Source organism: Emericellopsis cladophorae (genome assembly GCF_022114955.1).
Source record: "Emericellopsis cladophorae strain MUM 19.33 chromosome Unknown NODE_45_length_187309_cov_120_362465, whole genome shotgun sequence".
Classification (NCBI taxonomy): Eukaryota; Fungi; Ascomycota; class Sordariomycetes; order Hypocreales; family Bionectriaceae; genus Emericellopsis; species Emericellopsis cladophorae.
The window spans coordinates 163,220-187,254 of NW_026250970.1; the positions used below are offsets into that span (position 1 = coordinate 163,220).

General features: G+C 54.6%; 10 protein-coding genes across 10 annotated transcripts; 4 read left to right on the forward strand and 6 right to left on the reverse strand.

Moving 5' to 3' along the window:
• Positions 1-134: 134 nt before the first annotated feature.
• On the reverse strand, positions 135-2,516 carry J7T54_002828 (myotubularin-related protein 6/7/8; the record flags this gene model as incomplete). Its single annotated transcript, XM_051508540.1, has 2 exons — positions 135-2,456; positions 2,502-2,516. The coding sequence occupies 2 exons, from the start codon at positions 2,514-2,516 to the stop codon at positions 135-137; spliced, it is 2,337 nt and encodes a 778-aa protein (XP_051360416.1).
• A 783-nt stretch (positions 2,517-3,299) lies between these two features.
• On the forward strand, positions 3,300-4,234 carry J7T54_002829 (40s ribosomal s3; the record flags this gene model as incomplete). The annotated part of the gene is made up of 2 exons (XM_051508541.1): positions 3,300-3,322; positions 3,472-4,234. The coding sequence occupies 2 exons, from the start codon at positions 3,300-3,302 to the stop codon at positions 4,232-4,234; spliced, it is 786 nt and encodes a 261-aa protein (XP_051360417.1).
• Positions 4,235-4,927: 693 nt separating this feature from the next.
• Positions 4,928-6,436, reverse strand: J7T54_002830 (Magnesium transporter-like protein; the record flags this gene model as incomplete). The annotated part of the gene is made up of 6 exons (XM_051508543.1): positions 4,928-5,411; positions 5,462-5,753; positions 5,801-6,052; positions 6,105-6,195; positions 6,276-6,345; positions 6,414-6,436. The coding sequence occupies 6 exons, from the start codon at positions 6,434-6,436 to the stop codon at positions 4,928-4,930; spliced, it is 1,212 nt and encodes a 403-aa protein (XP_051360418.1).
• A 1,693-nt stretch (positions 6,437-8,129) lies between these two features.
• On the reverse strand, positions 8,130-10,407 carry J7T54_002831 (conserved glutamic acid-rich protein; the record flags this gene model as incomplete). The annotated part of the gene is made up of 4 exons (XM_051508544.1): positions 8,130-8,494; positions 8,645-9,028; positions 9,125-9,248; positions 9,304-10,407. 4 exons carry the CDS (start codon positions 10,405-10,407, stop codon positions 8,130-8,132), a joined length of 1,977 nt encoding a protein of 658 aa, XP_051360419.1.
• Positions 10,408-11,075: 668 nt separating this feature from the next.
• On the forward strand, positions 11,076-12,716 carry J7T54_002832 (uncharacterized protein; the record flags this gene model as incomplete). The annotated part of the gene is made up of 3 exons (XM_051508545.1): positions 11,076-11,078; positions 11,137-12,573; positions 12,627-12,716. The coding sequence occupies 3 exons, from the start codon at positions 11,076-11,078 to the stop codon at positions 12,714-12,716; spliced, it is 1,530 nt and encodes a 509-aa protein (XP_051360420.1).
• A 588-nt stretch (positions 12,717-13,304) lies between these two features.
• J7T54_002833 (anaphase-promoting complex subunit 4) lies at positions 13,305-15,905 on the forward strand (the record flags this gene model as incomplete). The annotated part of the gene is made up of 7 exons (XM_051508546.1): positions 13,305-13,367; positions 13,584-13,597; positions 13,949-14,534; positions 14,585-15,292; positions 15,341-15,389; positions 15,440-15,589; positions 15,667-15,905. 7 exons carry the CDS (start codon positions 13,305-13,307, stop codon positions 15,903-15,905), a joined length of 1,809 nt encoding a protein of 602 aa, XP_051360421.1.
• Positions 15,906-15,967: 62 nt separating this feature from the next.
• J7T54_002834 (putative GTP-binding protein GTR2) lies at positions 15,968-17,316 on the reverse strand (the record flags this gene model as incomplete). The annotated part of the gene is made up of 3 exons (XM_051508547.1): positions 15,968-16,826; positions 16,881-16,982; positions 17,057-17,316. 3 exons carry the CDS (start codon positions 17,314-17,316, stop codon positions 15,968-15,970), a joined length of 1,221 nt encoding a protein of 406 aa, XP_051360422.1.
• A 1,223-nt stretch (positions 17,317-18,539) lies between these two features.
• On the reverse strand, positions 18,540-19,694 carry J7T54_002835 (uncharacterized protein; the record flags this gene model as incomplete). Its single annotated transcript, XM_051508548.1, has 2 exons — positions 18,540-19,187; positions 19,260-19,694. 2 exons carry the CDS (start codon positions 19,692-19,694, stop codon positions 18,540-18,542), a joined length of 1,083 nt encoding a protein of 360 aa, XP_051360423.1.
• A 563-nt stretch (positions 19,695-20,257) lies between these two features.
• J7T54_002836 (uncharacterized protein) lies at positions 20,258-20,935 on the reverse strand (the record flags this gene model as incomplete). Its single annotated transcript, XM_051508549.1, has 1 exon — positions 20,258-20,935. The coding sequence occupies one exon, from the start codon at positions 20,933-20,935 to the stop codon at positions 20,258-20,260; it is 678 nt and encodes a 225-aa protein (XP_051360424.1).
• Positions 20,936-23,068: 2,133 nt separating this feature from the next.
• J7T54_002837 (uncharacterized protein) lies at positions 23,069-23,780 on the forward strand (the record flags this gene model as incomplete). The annotated part of the gene is made up of 2 exons (XM_051508550.1): positions 23,069-23,098; positions 23,157-23,780. 2 exons carry the CDS (start codon positions 23,069-23,071, stop codon positions 23,778-23,780), a joined length of 654 nt encoding a protein of 217 aa, XP_051360425.1.
• Positions 23,781-24,035: the final 255 nt, after the last annotated feature.

Below are 24,035 nucleotides of genomic sequence, written 5' to 3' on the forward strand. Positions count from 1 at the left end.
TAGGATTCATCTGGCGGTGGTTCGACGATATCGCAGTCGATCTGCGAGAGCGTACGCTGTCGATATCGCCGCGTGTCTTGAGTTTCCAAAACCAGGTAGGGATGGTGCTGGTCTCCTCTCTGGAATATGATATCCTACGTCATGTCTCGCAGCTCCTGGTCGCTACGCTGTGGTGCTGGTATATGTGTCGAAACCGTTTCCGCATTCGGGTGCCCGTCGCTGTTAGGGGCGACATTTCCAAGCATCCCTTTACCAAGGCCCAAGCCCGCGATGCCGTCTTTGAGAGCGGTGAAGGCATTCCGATCCTCGGCAGACGCACTATGCCTACGCGAGCGAGTGCCATCATCGGGGGTCAACGTCTCATGGGCTGTCTCAACGGCGGCAAGCACAGAGTGGCCCTTGCCTAAACCAGGGGGTTGCGGTGTTGAAGTCGAGGACCGAGGTGTTCCCTCACCGCGGAGACTAGAAATCGCTGCCTGGCGATCCTGCTCGGCTGTGGCAGCAGCATTGAGAGCGCCGTTCATTTCGTCATCTGTGCGGCCGTACAGCTGATGCCACCATCTGACTTCCGTCAGATTTGGGAAAATGATTCGTTCGCGGTCCTTGACGTGGTCATCGGTATTCGGGTCGTATTGAGGATTGGTGAACTCTTGCCGGCGGCAGAGGAAGTAATCCCACACAGACGAAGTCCGCTCCGCGACGCGGGCATCTTTTCTCTGCTTCTCAGAGTTGTACAAAAAGGTGCCGTACTGGCAAGAGTACAGGTGATATAGGAGGCGGCGAAGGAAGCGTTCGTTATACTCAAATCTGTCCGGAAATTGCCGAAGCAACTGGTACACACATTCTAGGAATTGGTGAAAGACGGGACTCGTCATGTTTGGGGTGGTCGCCTCTTCATTCACGACCTTGCCAGTGGCCTGCTCGCTGACGGCATCGAGATCTCCGTCGTCTTTGCTGCTCTGGTTGAAGAGACGTTTCGCACCGCTGAGGACGTTTTGGAATGCGTCGTTCCGATCATCGCTCTCTCCTGGTTGGATTTTAGAACCAGCAAATGCATCTTTCTGTACACTGAACCAGCTTTCGTGGTTCAGGTGGCCGGAACGCAGTCGGAACATGTGCCCAAATGACAGCCAGTCCTTCTCAACGACCGTGATGAAGCCATCAATCGTCCGGAAAAAAGGATCTAGCATGATCTGCGCCAACGCGCTGAGTTGACTCGTACGGTCCCATCCATCAGAGCAGTGAATGAGAACGTGGGAGTGGTGATAGCCGATTTGGCGCACAATGATAGAAGCGCCGTCCAGAACATCGCGGGTATGCCTGAGCCAATCGCTCTGGTGCAGCATTTCGCGCGCCGGTCCCAGCGGGACGAGGTCGGTGTCCTTGAGGGCATCGACAACCTTCTTCAGTGACTTGCGCATGACGTGAATGTTTCCGATACTGAGGTAGGCCTTTGACGCAAACTTGTACTTGTCCATGTTCTCAGTTCCCATACCTTGGATATGATTTACCATTGCGTTGATCGTGGGGCGAGCATCGACGATCAAGTTGTTCTGTTGTGCGCCGTAAATGAGCCGCTTTCCTGTCTTTTCGTCCCACATTGGCCCTTTTGAGTTTGCCAACATATCATCCTCCAAGCTTTCAAGGTCGGATGCAGGTGCGCCAGCAGCAGTAGCGGAAGGAATATCTTCCTTTAGGTCATGCTGGCTCGTAGTCGGCGTCCCGTCCTCAGAGGAGATAGGAACCGAAGCTGAAAACGACGCCGCCACAAGCTTCTCATCTTGCACATTGCTTTTACGAGTCATCCCTGACAAAGGTTGGGAGCTCCTGGTAATTGTGCAATTGTTGATTGGGTGAATGTATGACAGCGCCGGTATGCGGTTTCGTGACCGGAAATCTCGAGCGTATTTGAGGACATTATCCGAAATCTTAGAGGGAACCACCAAGACCGCTGGATACGTGTCGCAGAAGCTGTAGTCGTGATTGATATTCGTAACCCTCCAACCCTTGTCCGGAAGCTTCTCGCTGATACCTTGCCTTCTGAACTCGGCTTTAGGGTCGTAAAAGTTCCACCCGTCGACAGCCTTTTCGTTCTTAAGCGGTTTGTGGCTGAACGCGTAGAGTTTCTCGACGGTACCAAGCTTGCATGTGCGCGTTCGGATGAATTCATACGTATCGCGGGCACTGTCCGGGTTTGTGAAGTTGAATGCGATAAACGTAAAGTCGCGGCATCGTAGACGTATAGTAGGAGGTTGTCTAGACCCCGGCGGCACCGGTCGATAGACGCAGTTAGAGATCATGGGGAAAGGGATCCATTTCTCTCGCGTCCGAGGTTTCTCTGACGGGTCTGTCGTGGAGTTGGGCACGGGTGCACAGAAGACCAGGTGGAAGTCGGTCAGGCGAAGCTTTCCCGCATTCGTTTGGCCACCGCTGACGGCCGAGACGCCTTCAATGCTCTGTCTGCGTCAACACGGATAGCGCCTTATTGACGGTTGACCTACCAAGCGGGCGTCCATCCTGACCCAACAGCTCCCAGGTTACAGCAAAAATACCACAGTCAGTGTCGATGTATCGGGTTGTCACCCTTAATCTTCGGTGATTATGTACGAGGGTAGAGATAAGCTGCGACGGGCGTACAACCGTTCAGTCACCGGCTGGAGACCAAAGCAACGCTGATCAGTGCAGCGGATAAGTCGGGGTCTGTTGGTTGTAGAACAAGCTGAACGGAAGGGCAGCGCCAATATCGATTTCGTGAGACTGAGACGAACAATAAATTTGCTGTGATTCACGGTGCACAAGGCAATGTCACGTATCGGTATTATTGTTGCCGTGACGCAGGGCTCCAGGTTCTTGATTTCGAAGATTGCCAGTGCCAGCGGGACACATGGCGGGGCGGCATCACCATCAGCGTCATGAGCTACATGTACCAACGGGGAGAGAGCAGCTTGGGTCAGGCCCAGCAGTCACGGGCAGGAGCGCAAGCTTCGAGGTCCGGTCCGGTCCACAAAACCTTGCATGGCAGGTACGTACCTTGGCGCTGGACGGGCTAGCGCAGTAACATTTATCCGACGCCCAGCGGATCGCGTCCGCACTGCCAAGGTGGCAGTGGGGCCCACCTCGAAATCGCCAGCCAAAAAAACTTAGGGCTCAACCCACAGCGAAAATTGAGGGACAGCACTCAACGCCAACTTTGGTGCATCGCGACGACAATCTCACAGAGAGCCAGCCCGCCTCGACCTTTTGCTCGCCCAACCCCACGCCAAACCGACCGGTCGATCCAAATCATAACATCCGTCAAGATGGCTCACCCAGGAACCCAGATGTGAGTTTTTCTTCCTCGCATTGCCTGCCAATCCATTCTCGACCGTCGAACTGCGAACCGCACTGCCCCTCGCCCGGGTGCACACTTGTCGCTTGGAGGGATTGAGATGGCTTCACACGGGATTCTGTACTGACTGTATCGTGTCACAGCTCCAAGCGCAGAAAGTTCGTCGCTGACGGTGTCTTCTACGCCGAGCTGAACGAGTTCTTCCAGCGCGAGCTCGCTGAGGAGGGTTACTCCGGCGTCGAGGTCCGCGTCACGCCCACCGTCACCGACATCATCATCCGCGCCACCCACACCCAGGAGGTTCTCGGCGAGCAGGGCCGCCGCATCCGTGAGCTCACCTCGCTCATCCAGAAGCGCTTCAAGTTCCCTGAGAACTCCGTCTCCCTCTACGCCGCCAAGGTCCAGAACCGTGGTCTGTCCGCCGTCGCTCAGTGCGAGTCCCTCCGCTACAAGCTTCTCAACGGTCTCGCCGTCCGCCGTGCCTGCTATGGTGTCCTCCGTTTCATCATGGAGTCTGGCGCCAAGGGTTGCGAGGTCGTCGTCTCCGGCAAGCTCCGTGCTGCCCGTGCCAAGTCCATGAAGTTCACTGACGGCTTCATGATCCACTCTGGTCAACCCGCCAAGGAGTTCATCGACTCTGCCACCCGCCACGTTCTCCTCCGCCAGGGTGTTCTGGGTATCAAGGTCAAGATCATGCGCGGCTCTGACCCCGAGGGCAAGGCCGGTCCCCAGAAGACTCTCCCTGACGCTGTCACCATCATCGAGCCCAAAGAGGAGCAGGCTGTTCTCCAGCCCGTGAGCCAGGACTACGGTGCCAAGGCTGCCGCCGCCCAGGCTTCCCAGGACGTCCGGGCCCAGGAGGGTGAGGGCGAGGAGCAGCAGCAGGCCGAAGCTGAGGAGCAATAGAATGCAATCGCCGAGGAGCCGCAGGTTGACGAGGAAGCTTGGTGAATGTCCGGCGGGACGATGGTATGTCCACCGAGGAGGGCGGTGTGGTCTGCCTCTGTGGTGTCCATCAATCATTTGCATCTGGGTTTTAGGCGCTGGATGGGGTTCAATTACATGCGATGGTAAAAGGCCATGGAAATGAGACCCGAATGATGACGCAAAAACAATTTACTTTGTCCGATCAACGTGCAAAATATGCGGAATGTGTAGCATGATGTCTAATATCTCCTCTAGTAAGCACTGTCCCAGACGTGCTCATGGGCAATAAAACGACACTGGCCAACATTTGGACTGAGCCTTCCGAAATATCTGCTCGAGTGACTGGCAAAGCCGACACGACCATGCCTCGAGCCCGTCCTTTTCCATGAATCGAAAGCAAACATGACCGACCCCCGTAACGCCATTACCCCTTACCCTTTCTAATACTCCATCGTTAACTATGCAGCCCGGTGACCGATATCGTGACGCAGCAAGGTAGTAGTATCCCAATCGTCACAATATCAGATCTCTTCTACCAGCGACATGGCTGTCATTGTCGCTGAGGAAGAGGTGGCGCTTGATATTTATACAGGCGGTGCAGTGTGGGAAAATGCGGCGTCAAAACTGGATGAGCGCGAGTTGGAAAGCCAACTAGTTTCATCACTACGCAGACTACCGGGTGTCCATCTCAATGGTCTCTTGACGCGCCTTGCCGTTGCCGTTGGCATGAGCACTGCCATTCGGTCTGCGATCCCCACTCTCACTCCCGCTGTCTTCCGCCAGGTCTGTCAGGCCGAAGCCATTCGCTTCTTCCGCATCGTAGGCGCGGATGAGACCCTCGCGGTCACCATTCTGGCTGCTAAGGCTGAAGCGTCCCATCTCACCACTGCGACGAGCTTGCATGCTGCGGCGAGTCTGAAAGCTTGAGACCATGTCTGTACCAATGGCGTCGTCATGGACTCGGCGGGCCGCGAGCTTCTGGCCATGCGGATCTCCCCGAGACAGATTGAGCAAGTATACACCGGCAAAGGTGATCAAGAAGCCGCAGAGCAAAGACAACGTGTTGACGACATTCGCAGTATTGAAGCCCCTGAAAAGAATGAAGGAGGCGCAGAGCGTTGCTGTAGTGAAGGTGACGTAGTAAAGGGGGTTGACACTAGGTATGTCAGCAGGGAGACTGAGACATGTGGTCCTTGTTGTACTCACATATTGGTGGGGAACGATGCCAAAGCCTTGTTGAAATAGTTCATTTGTGTCAAGATGCACACAGCCGTGAGAATCATGAACACGTATGTCGAGGGATGAGAGAACTGATTATGCCCAGCGAATGTGAGCTTCAGAGCAATGCCGAAAGCCTTGACGGACATGACCGAGACCGAGCCAACGGTGGAGCAGATGGAGATGTAAATCATGGGCTGATCCTTGCCATGTTTCGGGGCAACTTTGTAGATCATAAAGACAGCAAAGATGACCACGGAGATGGCGTAGAGCAGGAAGCCTAACATGGTCAGCGAAGCCAAGAATTGAAGGTTCGATGTACAGTACCAGGCTGTATCGCATAATTGAGGATCTCATCAACGGTCTCAATATTCTCGTCTGGTGGCGCATGCAAAACGATGACCACTGCACCGATTAAGCAGATGGCACTGCCTAGCCGTCCCAGTGTCCCCAGCTCTTCTTTTAGGAAATAGGATCCCAGCACCGCGCCGATCAGGACGCTCAAGGCTCCCAAGGGCGTGACGAGGATTGCCGGCGCGAAAGCATACGCTGCAAAGTTGAAGATTTCTCCGAGTCCGACTACCACGCCATTAGCTGCTGCATTTGCATTCGCTATCACGGGGATGCTCACGCGTAGATATGCCTGCCCACCAAAGAGGGTTCTTGAGATAGACAAAGCCATCGCCCTCGAAACCATGCCTCTCCTCTGCCTGTATCAAGCCCTGGACCGATAGTTAGCGTTTTGTTCGAGATGGCCCTCCGCCGCTGTATGGGCGAAGGAGATACAGGAGGTTGCGCCAACCTTTTTCGTTATAACGAAACTAGTGCCAATCGCCATGGCCGAGAAGATAGCCAGGCCGAGGCCAATATACCTATCGACACGTCAGCGTGCTGTATCAAACGGAGTTGCATTCAGCGTGGCGAAGGTTGTATGGCGTACTTGTCCTCGATATTTTCCATCATTGTGCTGAGAACGAGCGTAGCAGTTGTATAATCAATTCGCAGTACGGAGCGGACCAGGCCAAGTCCTGACAACGGACGGAGCAAGCAAGCGAGAGCAATGTCCGTCTTGAGTTGCGCCTTTGGCGACTCGTTCTGAGATGGAGACTTATAACTCGCGCCAGGCGAGCGAATGTCGAATTATCCAGGGAGTGCGCAGAATATTTAAGCTCGGGAACCGTCTCGTGTGTTCGTGTCGTGCGTGACAGTGGCGCTGGCGCTGGCGCCGTCTTATCGAAAAGAATGGAAGGTCGTCAAGCTCGTGATCATGAAGATCTTGTCGTCAATTGTCGCTCAGTCTTGTCGTCTCTGCGTAGCGAGGGAAGGTCGCGCGACAGCGATCGCAAAGTACAGATCGCTCAGTGTAGTTGGCACGCGAAAGGGGTCGAGAGCCACTGGACGTCGGCACTGTGGGTTCAATCGGGAAGCCGATTTGGCGCGCTACCGTTGGTCGTTGAGATGGTTGTGTGGAGGACTCGGTGGTGGTGGTGGAGGTAGTAGTGTCAAATGGCCACCTCGTCGCAGCGGTTGCGCGACTGGAGGCTCGAGTGGGATGACTGACTGCTGAGAACGCTACTGCCCAGTGCGACCTGGTGGCGTGCATTAACAGCAAAGTGTGCAAAGTCTCCCTGCAGCAGTCAGGCCGGAGGGAATGGAATGCGAATTTATTGATCCACCACGGACTCGACGATGCGGTAGGTTTTGATTTTCCTGTTGCTCAGCCACCTTGGGAACGACACCTCGAAAGCCGCCACAGGTATCCGTACGCAGTCGACTGTCAGGATTCTCTCCCTCACGTCGTCCGGCTACAGCCCCCACTTAGCGCTACGTTTCAGGCTCTAGCTTCTGAGTCTGACCAGCGTCAAACCCCTGAGTGCCTGCGTACTCCCATTGTCCTGCTATTAGAAACGGGCATGGCGGTTCGGCTGACGGGAGTTTTCACGTGTTTACAGATCGAGTAATTAGATGCCGCCCTTGCCGTGATCATTGCGAGTCAATGGGGCTCTTGGGACGCCACGACGCTGATAGACAACTGATTTCGACAAAGTGGTGGCATCGCGACGTTTGCTTGTTCATGATCAGGACACCAAGGTTTCAATTGCACAGCAGCACTCTCTTTGCAACTCGTGGTCAATTTCACAAACTCGAAATGACGATCCTCCGTCCCAGTCTTGCTACATAAAGGCTTCGTCGTACTAAACTGGCGCGTATATTTGGCGACGACAATAGGTGTCAAGTCGAATCGGTATACTTAACCTCAGCCAAAGAAGGCTGTTGCTGGATGCTTTTACCAAGGTAACTCCTGTACTCCAAGCGCATGCAAGCGCAACCCGTTTCCACGCCGAATACTTGAAATGCTGCAAGGGTATTGCGAAATCAAAAATCGAGAAATAGTCGCCAAGGGCCGACAACATAGACCTACATTAGTTCGTCGCGAGTACTTACACTTTTAGGTGGGGAAGATTAGTAGGAAGGCTGGACCGCAATGCAGCAGCTACAGTCTTTCGAGGTCCTCTGGCCGTTGCTCGATCAAGGACTGAGATCATACTTTCAGTTCCAGATGCCTCAGGGGATGGCGGCGCTGAGAGCGAGGAGATTAGTACGTTGGTGTGTTATATCAATTTCATGAACGTTGACGTTTGATTTCTAAAGGATGTCAGTGATCAGAGCGACGTTTGGGACGGGGATAAAAACCTTGTTCGTAGTCAATGTCCTCCTCATCATCATCCCGGGGCCTCTTGGTATTTGGCGAGACCACGTGCTCTGCGTCTTGTTGTGCGAATTCAGGGTCCCACGTTGCGTCGTCGGTCTCGTCAGTAAGCGTAGGGACCTCTGGTACCTCTGGCTGCACTTCAACGTCGAAAGTGGCGTTTGGAGCTTCGTCTTCGTCATCCAGCATGTGCCTCGGGCTCGCAATATCTTCCAGGGTGGCGGCATCTGCCAGACCATTGTACGTGGCGGATTCGACGTCATGGTCATTCACTGCCGCCGACTTCCCGTATAAGTCTGTTTCTGTGGTAGCTGGAAAGGGGCAGTCAGCATCTGGTTCGTTGTAACAGCTGAGAACATAACTGCCCGCGCTCATGTCTGTGTTTTCATGGGACGAGCACGGGTAGTGGTAGTGGTGGCTGCGCCAGGGGCCCAGGGTATAAAGAAGAGCGGCTGGTTTACCATTGGTGTCTCCCATTGTTGGCTGGGGAGTCTGCTCTTCAACAAACTGTTCCTCGCCTGTCTCAGCGTCCCGGGCTTCGTTCGATTGCGAACCATCGTTCTGCTCTTCTCCCTCTTGCTGGAAAATGAATTCTTCCTCTGGGTCATGGACAGCATCGTTAATTTTGTCATCAACAAGGTCATGATTGGGGTGAGCTGGGGCCTCGTCGTGGAACTTATCAGCCTCGTCGTCTTCATGAGCCTCCGGCTGTAGCGGGGTGGTCTGCTCTTTTGCTGAATTTGGTTGAATAACCCCGTCGTGCTCCTGAGCTTCGTCACCTGGGCTCTCCAAATCGTCCAGTTGTTCGTAAAGCTCGATACTCTCGGCGTCTTCGTTGCGTACGGCTTGAGGCATGGGTGATTCAAATAGTTGACAAATCTCGTCAAGACCCCGTCCCGTATTGGCGCTCTCACACAAAGAGGTAAGTCGTTTTGTCGTACTTGTCTTCGTGAAAAGATAGGTGTATAGGGTTCGAGAGTCATCTTGGCCTTGGTTCTTGACAAGGAGGTTAAAAACCTCGAGTATGTAGCTAAGCGTCACGTTACAGTGCTCGGGTTTCGAAGACTATAACAGTTAGTGTTATTTCAATTAGCGGACGAGCCAGGATGGATGGGCAAACCTCAGCATATTCGAGACCCAGCTCGTCGATCTGAAACACAAGCTCCTCTTCGTCTGCCAGCTCGTTCTCTAGTTCGACTCGGAGACCCGCGAGCAGCTGGTCGATTGTGAGAGCAAGGCAAGTCTCTTCTGGGAAAAAGCCTTCAGCGTCGCGTGAGAATAAGGGGAACTCTTCTCCTTTGTACTGCACAGTGACGATTTGACAGTTGGCTTCGGCAGCATCGTGCTTCTCTTGGCTTGAATCCGCAGCCTGTTCGGCATTCGCCCATGAAGCCTCTACTCGGTCTTCGCCATCAGCTGCAAATGGCGCTTCCGAAAAGGCCTCGTCCCTGGTGTCAGGTGCAATGTTCTGTTCCTTCCCCTCGCCCTCTTGGTCGCCGTCCCATGTGCCTTCGAGGTGCTCATGCTCTTTTGGGTTCTCTTCTTCAGCTGGATGATCGACAAATTCTTCGACGTAAGTCGTATCCTCGGTGTCATCGTTTCCGTTGGTCATCGGGGACTCCAAGTCCTCGGGATCCTGTAACTCCTCTACTGGGGCACGCACTGTTGCTTCTTCATTGGCATCCGCCTCGGTGACAGGTTCATCTACTTGCTCGGTTTGTTGATCCTGCTCTTCGCCGTAGCGCATGCCTTCCATTGACTCGTCGTGCTGCTGATCGCCATCATCGACTTCATATTGCTGCTCAATTTGGTCCTCATTTGCAGCTTGTTCCGCTGGTTGCTCTGGGATATCTTCCAAATATTCGCCCAGGTCATCCGCATGTTGAGCATCTTCGATTTCGACATACTCCTGAACAGTGGGCTCGTCAACCTCATTTTCAAATATAACGTCCTCGTGTGCCGTATTGCTGGTCGTTTCTGCCTTGAGTGCCATGTCTAGAGGCGTCTGGTCCTTCGAGGTGCCGTCTAAGTCTGTCGTATCCACTGTGCCTACTGTTGGCTGCTCGCTCAGGGTGCTATTGTCGACACCCTTTAAAATCGAGTGGAGCGTTTCTTCCTTCGTGCCAGCCTGGTCTATGAAGTCCTCGTCGTCATAATCGATTAGGTCGTCATCGAAAACAGCTGTGGACGTGCGAGTGTCGACGTCCATTTCTCTGTCGGTCATACTTGGCGGAACCTTGCTTGCTGCGTGGCGGAATTTCTCAAATCGCGACTTAGATTGCAGGTATGCGCGGTTGTGAAGAGGCTCAGTCTCTACTTGACGTGCTTGTAGATGGTACTGTTGCCACGGAGTTTGACATTTGACTATGCGTAAAAAGCGCTTAAGTTTGTGTGCCGTGATCACGGTAGTGAATGCGAAGGGGAGACGTGGAGAGACCAGGTTTCACCAGTTGCCTTCGTCGAAGATTGACAGGTAATAAGCAGCCCGATGGTGGTCCAACTGCGCCGCAGGCTGTAGCGGGCTGAACAGAAGCGTGTTAGTGAATCGAATGTGTAAGGGTCTCCCTAGATGCGTGACAGTGATGAATAGAAGTCTGAGAGTTTGGCATATACCAAATATCGAGTGACGAGATGGCTTGCCAAGAGCATGGGGATCTGCTTGCTAGCTTTGAATAAACGCGTGAGGCCATGCTGGCGCCGTGTGAACGCCGATGAGCCAGGCAGAAAAGCCACACCGCCTACCTGATTAGCCTGCCCCACCAACTCCTTGCTTGGCCAGCTCCAGGGGCCTGTCCAAGAGCCAAATGATGTTGCCTGAGCAGCTATCACCGACACCATAAGACTAACATAGAGCCTGGTCGCTCCTTAAGAAAGCATCCACAAACCGCCAGAATGGTGAGTGATACCCCTTCATCGCGATGCCACCGAGTTTTGGGACCTAACCGCATCAAAGGTTGTCCTCGCGGCTTCGATCTGCACCCGTGGAGGGAAAGCTGTCCTCTCCAGGCAGTTTCGCGAGATGCCACGATCCCGCGTCGAAGCTCTCCTTGCCTCGTTCCCGAAACTCGCTCAAAGCGGCACACAGCATACGACCGTTGAGCAAGACAATGTTCGCTTCGTATACCAGCCGCTCGATGAGCTCTACATGGTCCTCATCACCAATCGCCAATCGAACATCTTGCAAGACATTGATTCGCTCCACCTGTTCGCGCAGGTCGTTACCAGCGCATGCAAGAGTCTCGATGAGCGGGAGATTTTGAGAAATGCGTACGAGTTGCTGAGCGCTTTCGACGAGCTGGTGACGCTTGGGTATCGGGAGAACCTTACGCTCAGCCAGATTAGGACATTCCTTGATATGGAGAGTCACGAGGAGCGGATCCAGGAGATCATCGCCCGAAACAAGGAATTGGAAGCTACTGAGGAGCGCAAGCGCAAGGCGAAGCAACTCGAGATGCAGCGCAAAGAGTCTGCGCGAACCGGTCGTGGTAGCATGCCCCGAACGCCCGTCTACCCGACATACACTCCTCCTAGCCAATCGACTTCCAATGTGGATTCGTACGAGGCGGAGAAGAACAAGACATTCAACAAGCCTTTGGTGTCCAAGGGCAAGGGCATGCAGCTCGGGAAGAAGTCGAAGACGACGGACATGTTTGAACGTGTTCGTGGAGACATGGGTGGTGAGATTGATAACTCACCCCTCGTGGCACCTGCACCCGCTGCGGCTGCCGCAGAGCCGGCAGAGTCCCGAGTCTCATCGACGCTGGACCGGGACGCTATTCACGTTACCATTGCCGAGAACATTAGCGCCAAATTATCCAGGGATGGCGAGGTCAACTCACTGGCCGTCAGCGGCGACTTGACGTTGCGCATCTCGGACCCTAGTCTGACCAAGGTCAAACTTGCGCTACAGGCCGTGGCTTCTCACAATGCACAATTCCGCACTCACCCTAATGTTGATAAGAACCTTTTCAACAACTCGAGGGTCATCCAGATGACCAACATAGCGCGGGGGTTCCCAGTGAACAATGCAGTCGGAGTTCTGAGGTGGCGCGCAGCAGGCGTTGACTCAAGCGCGTGCCCTATCGCCTTCACCGTATGGGTCAACGGGGATGGGGGCAAGTACACGTTGACAATTGAGTATGAGCTGACGGGCGGCGATTCGCTTCGTGATGTTAGTGTCGTCATCCCCTACCAGGGCAGCGAGCCAGTTGTCTCGAGTTTTGACGCTGCGTATGATGTCTCGGGCGACGCCTTGGAATGGAACATTGGCTCAGTGGACGAGGAGAAACCCAGTGGCTCCTTTGAATTCGAGGCGGAGAGCAGCGATGAGAATGATTTCTTCCCCATGTCTGTGCGCTTTACCAAGACAACACCATATGTCGAGGTTGACGTAAGTACTCTGGTCGAATTGAGAATAAAGCTGGACAATGCTAATACAAATAGGTCACTTCCGTGTCCCTGTTGGAAGAAGGAGAGGAGGTCACTTTCTCCAAAGATGTTAGGACTGTTGCGGATAATTTCATGATCGAGTAGACGGTTCTGTAATTTGTCTTGCGAAGCGTTGGTCTAGGGCACGGTTTCGAAAAGAGGGTCGTAGGTCGCCCAAGAGTCTTAGCAGCAGGTCAGGCTCAAATCTAACGTGGCATGAAGCACACACCCCACGATCGTCAAAGCAAAGAGCCTTGTCATCTGGAACCGTGCGATGATGGCATACGACGTAAACATCCGGATTGCACTGTGCTGTAGAACTATGGTGATGCCAAGCCGCCACCAACGATTGACTTGCCAAAAGAGTGCAGCAAAGTTCGGGGCAACCGCCTATAAAATTCATAGTTCGATGAAGGTCGCAACTTGATCAATTGCTAAAGTGGCTTTGAAAATGGATGTGCACGGAGCCATTCAGACGAAGTGCAGTACGGTGTGTAAGGTAATTACGTGCGCACTGTACTTCAAACGCGGCTCCACGCGTAAGAGGAAGGAGAGCTCGGTCACTTCAGTCCTCGTAAATTCCAGTAGAAGCGACAAGCGATGTTCACAAACATCTCCAGGTACGGCCTGTCTTTTTGAAACCACGAATCTTCCCAAACACGCCATGAAGTCACCCACTGCGCACACCACGACATGGCAGAACTCATTCTCTACAGCCAGACGGAGATCGAGTACCGTGTCCCAGAAGGGCTTCTGGTAGGGTGTCCAACTCTAGATCTTTGCGCTTCGCGAGAACCTTCAGGGAATCATGTCCGAGTACATCGCGCACCTCAACAAGTAGTGTCCAAAATCCAGCAGCTTGGATCACCTGGGGTCAAAGCACCCGAGGCGCTGACATTGACATGGAAGGCTGATGGCAAGTCGTGCATTGTACCTAGACATCCTAGACCTCATCTGACTGATCTTCAACAGGTCAGTTTCTTGCTGTGGGCTGGAGTGATGGTGTTGTCCGCCTGATGGGACTCGAAAACAACAAGGCTGCTCACCATATCGAAGTTTGCCCCAGCGGGAGTGATGCGAAGATAGCATGTGTTGGCTGGTCTTGCAATAAAATTACATCACGCTGGTCGAAAGCTACCTTGGGGGGTATCTCGAGTGCAGCACTTGAGAATACTGAGCCACTGGACAAGGACATTGAGGCGAATCTACCAAGGCAACTGACGTTTTTCGACGTCGACACTGCGCTACCCAAGTTGAGTCCACTGCCAGGAAGCAGTGCTGGGAACGGGTAAGTGATCCTACTTGTTCTGCGGACTGCATGTGGCTGATAAATACAGCGAGGACGCAATAGTGTTCACTCTTCGCACCGGCCTCCAATTCCTCTTTGAGGACCCCAAGCCTGACGACTATGATCAGGTCAATGTCATGATTGTCGGCAGCACTGATGGACGACTCCATCTCAGCATACACGACTCATTCGTCATTGGGAGCTTTCCTGGGCCCGGACTACCAGGATCAGGATCACAGAGTCCGTCCCAGCTTCTGGGCCTGGCATCGCACATGGATATCTCCACGCACGCACTGCTGATGGCCGAAACTGGTGAACGCCCCGAGCACTTCCACCTGGTCCCAATGGATCTTCCCTTTATATCATCAGTGCCGATCAACTTGTCATTGCTTGCCGCCAAGTTGACCACGTTGCAGACGTTGCTGCGATATCTGAAACAAACACAGCTCCATATGCAATTCGAATGGAAGAGCACACGGGAATTACCAACCAGATTTCTGCGCAGTGTAGAAGCGGGATTAGAAGAAATGGAACGAGGACCAAACAACATCGTCGCCGCGTTGTATCATACTCTCGTCACAGGGCACGCGCATGGACCTGTGAAAGAGTGGCTCGTCGACAGCTTGGCGGAACGTGTATGTCAAGTGATTGGGCTGTTATGGAAGCCATATGCTCACAAATTTAGGGACACAAGCGGTGGGATAAGGCGGTGGTCTCTGGGCTGGAGAACCTACGGGCCTTGGTTCATGAGAACTTTCTCCCAGCACTTGAACGTTGCATCATCATACTCAGCCGTCTCCGAGGCCTCGCTCATTTCCACGATGATCGAGCAGACATTGGCTTCACCGCCGCGCAGATCAACAAGGTAATGGACATATTGAGCTGCCTGATGTTGGTGGGCAACAAGATCTTGCTCCACACCATGGATGAGCTCGATCATTTCAAAGCCTTCTCGGCATGGCTGCGCTTCCAGATTGACCGTCTTGCCCTCTCCAATTCTGAAGGTGAAGAGCTAACAGAGAGAGAGGCGACGCTGAACACGGGTAAAGCACTGACGTACATTGAGTCTTATTTGGTGTACAGCCCTCTGCAAGCGTACCTAGAGGAGGTAGCCGAACAAGATCGAGATGAAGCATGGGGCTACGCTGAGCAAGGCATCCCACTAAAAGATGCTATGCGCGCCCAAATTCGCAAGCTCGAGCGCAGGCAGGAAGCCAAGAAGGCAGTGCCCAAGGTCCAATTCTTGGTCGACTTTGGAATCCATTGGTCCAACACGATGTTTGCCCAAATCGCAGAGGCCAAGAAACGAAGCGTCAGGTTTGGCACCCCCCTCAGGATGAGCCTTGGCCGAAAGGTGGATTTGTACGATACCAGAATGCATGCGCTGGACACAGTAAGCAAGACCTGCCGTTGGTTGCATCCCCAACTCTAACGTTACCAGGGCTGTATGACACAAGCTGCCCTTGCTTCCAAGGATGGAAGCAACCGAGGTGCGTCAATGGTCAGGAAGCGCAGACCAGTAGCAGCTAACAAGGGCTAGTCTACCTGTTCCGGTTCGAGCTGGCCATAAAGAACGGCATCAGCACGAATACGGGGAGCTATGCATGTGCGCTTGATTTGGGAGACCGTCAAACCGTCGACATTAAGTACCTCGATGACAATCACCTTGCCATTCTCCACGTCAACTCAGGTCAGTCTACTTGTCTGTGGCAGCAACCCTTTGAATCTCCCTGACCTTGGAAGACAAATCCGTGTCCGTCACCACAGTTCCCACCTCTTCGCAGTCGATCCCTTTCGCCGCGTACGACGGGACCAACGTCCCTAGAGAGGCCATCGAGCCCCGTGACTTTACAACATATCAGCTGCCGCCCGGTCACAAACCAATTCGGATGGAGATACACGGAAAGGCAAACGTTCGAGGCAAGATCCCGCAAAGAATATGCTTGCTGAGCAGTAATCGGACGACGTGGCGGACATATACTCTACCAGGCGTCACCAAAGAATAGAGCGATTCTTATTCCAAGACGCCGAGATGGATATTGATAGAATAAACACGTTACTACACACGCTAACTCTTCCTCCTTGTAATGTTGAAGAAATCTGTGAGGCCCTCGACAACGGCATCCACATTCATATTAACCAGGGGCATCTTGTCGTACGAGTCCTCCTTCATAATCGCCACGAGCGCCAGATAGCGATCCACCTCGCGTAGCATGATGGGCTTCCTGCTGTCGTGCAGGACGAGACAGCTCTCGGCCGTGGCACAGCCGACCTGGTCCTCGAGCTTGACGCCCCACGGTGCGCCCTCGAGCTTCTTCCGGCCATCCTCGCTGCGATGCCACGTGCCGTAGACCTCGGTGATGTCGATGATGACGTCAATGTAGTCGGAGCAGATCTCGTACGAGGCCATGTCGGCCGGGGACGAATCTGTCGCAATGTAGATCTTGCTGAGGACGTCAAAGAGGTAGGCCTTTTCGAAGCGGCACGTCCGGCACAAGTTGGTGAGCATGCTCTCGAGCGTGCCGAGCCGGGGGATGAGTTTCTGGATGACCTTGCTGAAGCCCTCGAAGATGGAGTGGTTGTAGATGCTCGTCAGGTGGAACGTGACGGGCGCGTTCTCGCACCCGTGGTCGCTGAGCTCGTCCTGGATGCGGATGGTGATGTCGCGCTGAATGTCGAGCTTGTAGTCGTCGCTCAGCCCATCGACCTTGTGAATGAAGACCTCGATGTTGATAAAGGGGTAGTTGCCCTGGAGGGCGAGGATGGTGGCGTTCAGACGGCCGACGGCCTCGAGGTAGTCGTCTTGCGCGTCAATGACCCAGATGAGGGCGCCGACCTGACCAAAGATGGCTTCCATGTCAAAGTCGGGGTTCTCGAGAATGTCAATTTGGCCGGGAAAGTCCCACACCTGAAAGTCCATGAATGACCTGCCGCGCGTGTGGTCAGCTCACGTATGCCATCAGGGAGACGGCAAGACTTACGCCATGGAGTCTTTCTGGATGCGTGCCGTCGACTCGAGAAACAGTGTCTCGTGCGGGGGCAGCTTGTGGAAGACAACGCTGGATATGGATGATTTGCCAGAACTGATGATGGTCAGCTCCCACACACACACTCTCTCTCTCTCTCTTCTTCTCCTGGCCTAGAATGGATCGCCTACCGTCTCTGGCCCATCAGCAAAAGTCGAGGCTTGCCCTTTGCGGAAGCTGGCGCTGATGCACCCGCAGCATCACCCGGCTTCGGCGTATCTTTGCCCACATTTTGTTCTTGGGTGGGAGATTTCGCAGCCTGTACAATGTGACTTCGTAAGCTCAACTGTGCGGCGCTCGTGGTCCTCGGAGGCATTCTAGCGGGGAGACTGCGCCGTCTCCTCTCCATCTCCGTAAACGCATCCTCTCTGAACGGCAGACTCAGTGACATTGCAGCTCGGTGGGTGTGTTTGTTTTGGCGATGGCGGGAGGTGCGAGGATGCGGGCGAACGAGGTCAAGTGAGAATGAGGTGAATTGGGAAGGTGCGTGCGCATGAGATGCCAGACTTCTGGCATGTGAATCTTTGTGAGCAGAAAGACTTGATTTTTCATCCGTCTCTAGAGACTGGATGTCATCGCCCGGCGTTGACACGCGAGGTTGGTGACACAGGACGTCTGCGTTCGCTCAGGATGGTCATGATCGTCCATCTCGACAACGCATGTTCCTTGCGAGAACCGCGCGCCAGGCTGCGGCCTTCCGCTCTCCATACCAGACTCCTGGTGCTCTCGGCGATGACTCGCTTGCGGAGAGAGGAGAATTTGCACGCGCAGCGTAGTAACTATGCGACCTTGAGGCGATAAGAGGGTCGTATGATGATACCGGCGGCGTGTTTCTGTGCGTCTGGCACATGGCGCGAAGGCAATAAGGCAAGCTGTAGTAGCGCGGTGCTACCATATGCCAGCAACTATAACCAGTGTGAAGAAGAAAAGAAAGCAACTCACGTCCATGACGGCGGTTGGATGCTGGTGGAATCAAGAATGCTGTGTCGCCAACGCGCCTCGACAGCTCATGACCGACCGATTGGTGCCGCGCTGCCAACAGGATCTGCGAGGGGCAGGATTGTCGTGACGTCCGCGCAACGGTCTAAGGCAGACTGGTCAGGGCGGTGATTTCGTGGGAATCATGTAGCAAGCAGTGAAGTCGGAGTAGGTGCGTGAAAGAGTGGGATGGTCCAAGACTCCAAAGGCGATTAATTCATGGCCGGTACCCCAGATCTCTCATGGTACTACCGTACTAGTTCCCAGTGTGCAATCATGCATAAGCGTGCATATTGGGATTCTTCAACGTTCCACCTCGTGAGAAGGCTCAAAGATAGTCCTTTCTACGATATTATCCGACCCTATCTCTGCCGAAATGATCTGCGTGTGGGAGTCTGGATAAAGCATCATCAAGGTGCCTTCATGTTGGGTCACCTCGCCAGTGGCACGTGAGCACCGACAGATGAGGCCGGGCATTGACCTACCCTATTCACAGGACACCTGAGAACTAGCGTATGAGCGTGGAGTGGAAGGCAGGAGTAGCAATTTACCTACTCCGAGTACCAAAGACACGATCGATGATACAGCTTCTACATTCAGTCATGTCAAGAGCCCAATATTGACCCAGAGCGTCGGCTACTGCTCGGTCGTACCGCTTTGAGTTTTTATGCTTTCGTCCTTATTTACCGCCCCCTTCCTCGACGGCATCCGAAAGATTGAATGCACAAGTTTGAAGCTCTTCTTGTGCCTCAGCCCCTTTTCTCCCGACGGTACCGTATTTGTTGCCTGTTTCGTCTCCCTTTTGGCCCGCGTTGCGGCCCCAGCCTCCTCCTGACCGTACACTCCTGCCGGTAGACGGGGCATGGGTGGCGGACTTTTAGCCTTGAACCTCCCAAGCCTGCCTCCCGTCGTCCTTCTCCTAACAAGCCTCGCCTCGTCATCCCGATCCTCATTGTCTTCTGCGGCGACGCTGTCCAGTATCTCGCCACCCCGGGCGAGACAGTCCTCCGCCACGGGGACGTAGCGCACCACCCCTCTTTCCGCGCTCACCTCCCACAAGTCCTTCATCATCTCTTGGAGGAGCGCCGCGTTTCGTTTGTTCGTCGCCGTCTGAAGGAGACGGGGAAGCGTGCCTATCGAGATAATGTACGCAGGGTCAAATGTGCCCCCGAGGAGCAGACACGTCCCGTGGACCAGGTGGACGGCTATGCTTTCGAGCGGCGTAGCGTAGCGGGTGCTCAGATGGTCACTGAGGGCTTTCAAAAAGGCCATTTCATCTTGTACCTGTCATGCGTTGAGTTGTCAGCCCTTGCGTGCTGTTGCGCAGATGAAGAACGGAAGGGGGTTTTCTCTCACAAATACGTTGGTCTTCACCTCCGCTACCACGACGGCTGTGCCCTGACGAGTATCCCCGTTTGCGCCAGAGACCTTGTCAAAGTAATTGCTGCGCTGCTTCGACAGCCCGGGACCCGAGCCACGTCCTCTTAGAGGGGAGTCTCCTGGGAGAGGATTGCGAACATCTCGCAGCAGGTGCGCGTCGCCTTCCGCAACAGGAGGCAAAGGAGGCTGTCTGGGACGCGACGATGGTGTTCTCAGCGGAGCAATGGATAGTGCTGGTAGCGGTAGCAAAGGCTGTTGTGCATGGTCCTTGGTGCCCACTCCTGACGAGGCCGGCGTGGATGGGGCTTCAGGGCGAGGGCCGGACGGCGGATGAGGAGGATCGGGGAGGTTTCGAGGTGTGACCCGCGGTGACGAGGGCAGGTACCGCGTGGAGTGAGGTGTGGAAGCCATTCTGCGAAGTCGCAACGGGTGTGCGCACGGACTCTACGGTGTCAGACGTGAGGAGGCTGTTGCGATGTCGAGGTCGAGGTCGAGTGGGCGTAGCGAACCTCTCTGATGCTACAATTTTAATTCAAGCGCTCAATGATGTGATGCAGCAAACTTCAAACCGGTCCCCGCAGCACGCACGGGCGAGTGCAGATGGTGAGGCAGAAGTGAGGCCAAGCTGGCGATGTGAGCTTGTCGTGACATGGCTCGAGCCAACGCACATATGCTGTCCTCCAAGACTGCGAAAGTCATCCTTGCCTGTCATCAGCACCGTTCACGAGTCTCATGACGTTCCGGAGTAGTATCATTATTCTTTGGAATTTGAACTCCATCATATCGGCAATTAGCACAGCAGATGCCGTGCCTAGGCACGTGCAACCAAACACTCGTATCAACAAACACCCGGTTCCTGAAACACGTATATACAGATTCTCTCCCGCGAGCAAACATCATCCTTGGAAACATAATACTACAACAGGAGCAAAGATGACGGCCGTAGCTCGCCATGCATGGCTGGCACATTCCCCTCAGTGTTCTGGCAGAGACTTGTTCCTCTGGGCCAGGGCCGCATACGCACAGACACCCGTCAGCATGACCTCGACTGGAATCAAAGTGACCATCAAGGCCAAGCCGACCTCGCCTTGCTTGCACAGCGTGCCCCAGTGAGGGCGCTGCTGCATGGGGACCTGGCGCCAGCGACAGGTCCAGTTGTGGACAGTGGGATTTGCAGCGTTGAGGTGGTAAGAGAGGCCGACGGCGACGAGAACGGCGAGGAGGGCTAGTAGCGATGGGATCATGTGTAGCAGAGGCTTGTTTCTCGTCTTTATCACTGGTGAGCTCACGCACTGCGGAGGAGGGTTTGTCCATGTGCTTACCATGGAGAGTCTGCCCATCACAAGAGAGACCAGACTCATAACCGTCACAACAGTCCCTGCGGCCACCATGCCCTGCACAGGCCTGACATCGACGTCGGCGGGCCAGAGGGGCAGGAAGTACTCGGAGGGCAGATGGGTGTCGTCAAAGGTCTTGAGGGCATCGGCCGAGACGCCGAGGACCGTGACGCCAGCCGCCAAGGCCACGGTGCTGAGGGCGAGCTGGGCGGAGCTGAGCAGCATTGTCGCCCTCGGGGCCACAGTGGTCGACGTGGCGGAGATGTCTGAGGCTGAGACCTGGGTCTTGAGTTTGCTGGGCTCCATGTTGCTCATTGGATGTGTGTGGGGGGGTATTATGACCGTATGAGACAGGTAGTATGGACGGAACAGAGAATCGCGAGACAATGTTTAGCATTGTGAACTCGGATGGGCGCCATCTCTTCCAGATATACTCGTGCACGCCTCGCGAGGAAGCGAGAGATAGCCGCCTTGACGGGTGATGAATGTGTCGCCTCTGCTCAGGGCGGCCAATCCCCCGCCATGGTCCATCATCTCGAGACCACGCTGTGGGCGCGTGGAGGCAGGTAAGCGCCGGCACTTTGAATGGGGGTTCATGTGTCGATGCAGGAACCGCATCCAGTCCGACGTCAATCGATGCAGTGGGCGCCTAGTTGGAGGTACCTGCGTGAGCGTGCATGTGGCAGCCGGCCAATGAAGGCCAACGGCCAGCGTCGAGGGCGGCAAACCGTCGCTACCTACCTTTCCTGGTTTGTACTTACACGTACTTACTGATTCATCTGCATGTCTTCGTTCTGCACGCGGACGAGACATTTCAACTGTAATGATTTCCCTCTTCCTACGATTCCTCCCTCAGCCCGGCGTCGATGAATGTATGCCAAGCACAGGGTAGGCAAGGCAAATGAGCAACTGCCTGGGCAAGGGTGCGTTGGGCGGCAAGGCATGCACGTGCGTGACGTGACCCCTGCGACCAGTGAAAGCTTGATCTGCTCAAGCCTCAACGTCCAAAATGGGCGATCTTGCTTATTAATGACTTAATTGACTTGACTTGTCTTAAAGGTTTGGACGTCCCGCGCCGAAATTTATCGGGGCGGGACAATGTTCTACAAGCATTCCAAGCCTCCAGGCTTCCAAGCCTCCGGGGCCGAGGGCATATAATTACAGACAGATGGACGACATGTAGAGAGCCGATGACGCCCTTTCTCGCAGCCTGAGAACGTGATGGTGGGGGCTGCCCCGGTTTGCAGCAGGCTATCGGATTTTCCTTGTTTGCGCCCTCCGGAAACCTCACGTTCCGGACGGTGAACCAGCCGCGTTCAGCCTCCCGGGGTCAGGACGGCGAGGAGGATTCATGAACAGAGGATACCTTAGACAACCCCAAGTCAGAAATTGAGCAAGAGGCGGCCGGTCCATGTCGCCAATGCGTGATAAGCAAAGCGAGCGAACGAGGTTGTGGGTGATGTTGAACTGGCGATCAGCTCTGGGCGCACTGATCGGCAGTGGATGCGCGTTTGGGGATGATGTTTGCGTGAGCACCCAAGGACCAGTCACCAAGATCCTTAGGTCCATGGCCCGTGCCCATGGGAAAGCATGATGGGAAACGCAGAATGGCATCTTCTCGATGATGATGTAAACGCACCGCACCCTCATTTAATTAAATAACGCGACTGGATCTGGAAAATTGGAACGACAGCCGCGACCGCGCGTGCCTCTGCTCGTCATTCGCCCAGCGCCGATCGACGACATGGACAGGGCTGTCCCTCGCTGCTCCCTCTCACTGGTGGTCAAGACACGCAGGTCGTTTCATTACCACCAGCATGGGGCACGCACGTCTTTTCAGCTATCATTGTGTTGCTTCTCATTAACGGTGGTGCGTGTTCCATGCCCAGTCTGGCAACCCTGCCCACTACGGAGTACGGCCGTACGGTATCGTGGACTGCCTGCAGAGCGTATGCCGCGTGAGATAATAAATGAATGATAATAATGATAGAGTACTATCAGAAACCGATTGGAGGTACCCTGCTCCATCCATTCCTGCCAGCGCAACTCGCAAGCCACGACCGTCACGTAGCGTCCCGAAAGTCCCGCTCCCGGACGTTTTTGCCTGCTGTCGGTGGACCGTACATACAGACAAGCGCGGCTGCCCCCCTCCCCCCCCCCCCCCTGTCACTCCATCCACCGCGTTTCCATTCTCAGCGCTGGTATAAGTAGTCCTGTCAACACTAACTCATCCCTCTCATTGTCGCATACGTTGCTGGACGAGTGCCCACGGAAGAAATCACGACATATGCGCACATCCGCCACGCTCTCGACATTGACAGAGCGTCCATCCTAGCGAGAATCAGGACGAGCAACTCGAAGCACCACGACGCAACGAAGCATCGTACATGCCGCGCGGTCAAGAACAAACATCATCATCACATACTATCCGCTCCCATACGCCGCAAGATGGAGGCTGCCAGTGCTCACCATAACTTTGTACGTCGTCCCCCCCCCCCAAACCCAAAGAGCGAGAGCCCCGTTAACAACATCCCAGCACCTCTTCCCACAACTCCCACCAGAGATCCGCCTGCGCATCTGGTCCCTCAACCTACCACAAGCATCCCGCCTCATCCCCATCAACGCCAACACCCCCTCTACCAGCAAGCAATCATCATCACCATCAAGAGGCGCATCCGGCTGCACAACAACGACAGCCGTCCCGCCCAACCTCCACGCCTGCAGCGAGTCACGCCTCCACGCACTACAGACACTCACCCCATCCTTTGGCTTCGCCCGGACCCAAGGCCGCATCCCCTTTGACTATGCCCGGGACATGGTCTACTTCCCCCGCCTACCGGGTCTCGCCGCCTCGTCCTCCTCCTTCCGGTCCTTCCTCCTGCTCTGCTGCCCCGGCGAGCTGGGCCGACTTGGACGGGTGGCCGTCCACGAGGACGTGCTGGGCGTCGACGACGCGTGCTATCACAGCGGCGTCGCCGTCGGGCGCACTGTGGAGGTCATCACGCTCATCCGCGCGCAGCTGCCGAGTGTGGACGAGGTCATCTTTGTCAGTCCAAGCGAGGACAGCGGGCGGAGACTGCAGATGCAGGTCGAGACCACCATGCGGGACCAAGGCGAGGATACACTGCGGTGTATGGTCGTCCTCGAGGGCGCGGAGTAGTCAGTTTTAAGATTTTTTTCTTTTTCTGCATTTACCTGCATGGGAGGCGCGTTACGGGCATCAGCGTTTGATTTATTTGGGTACACAGCACTTGACGGACGGACAGCAACATGCAAATACCACCATTCTATAATGCATAATATCAAAACCAGCTAACGCAATGCAATGCTTCGCTTCACTTCACTTCACTTCACTTCACTTCACTTCACTTCACTTCACTTCACTTCACTTCACTTCACTTCACTTCACTTCACT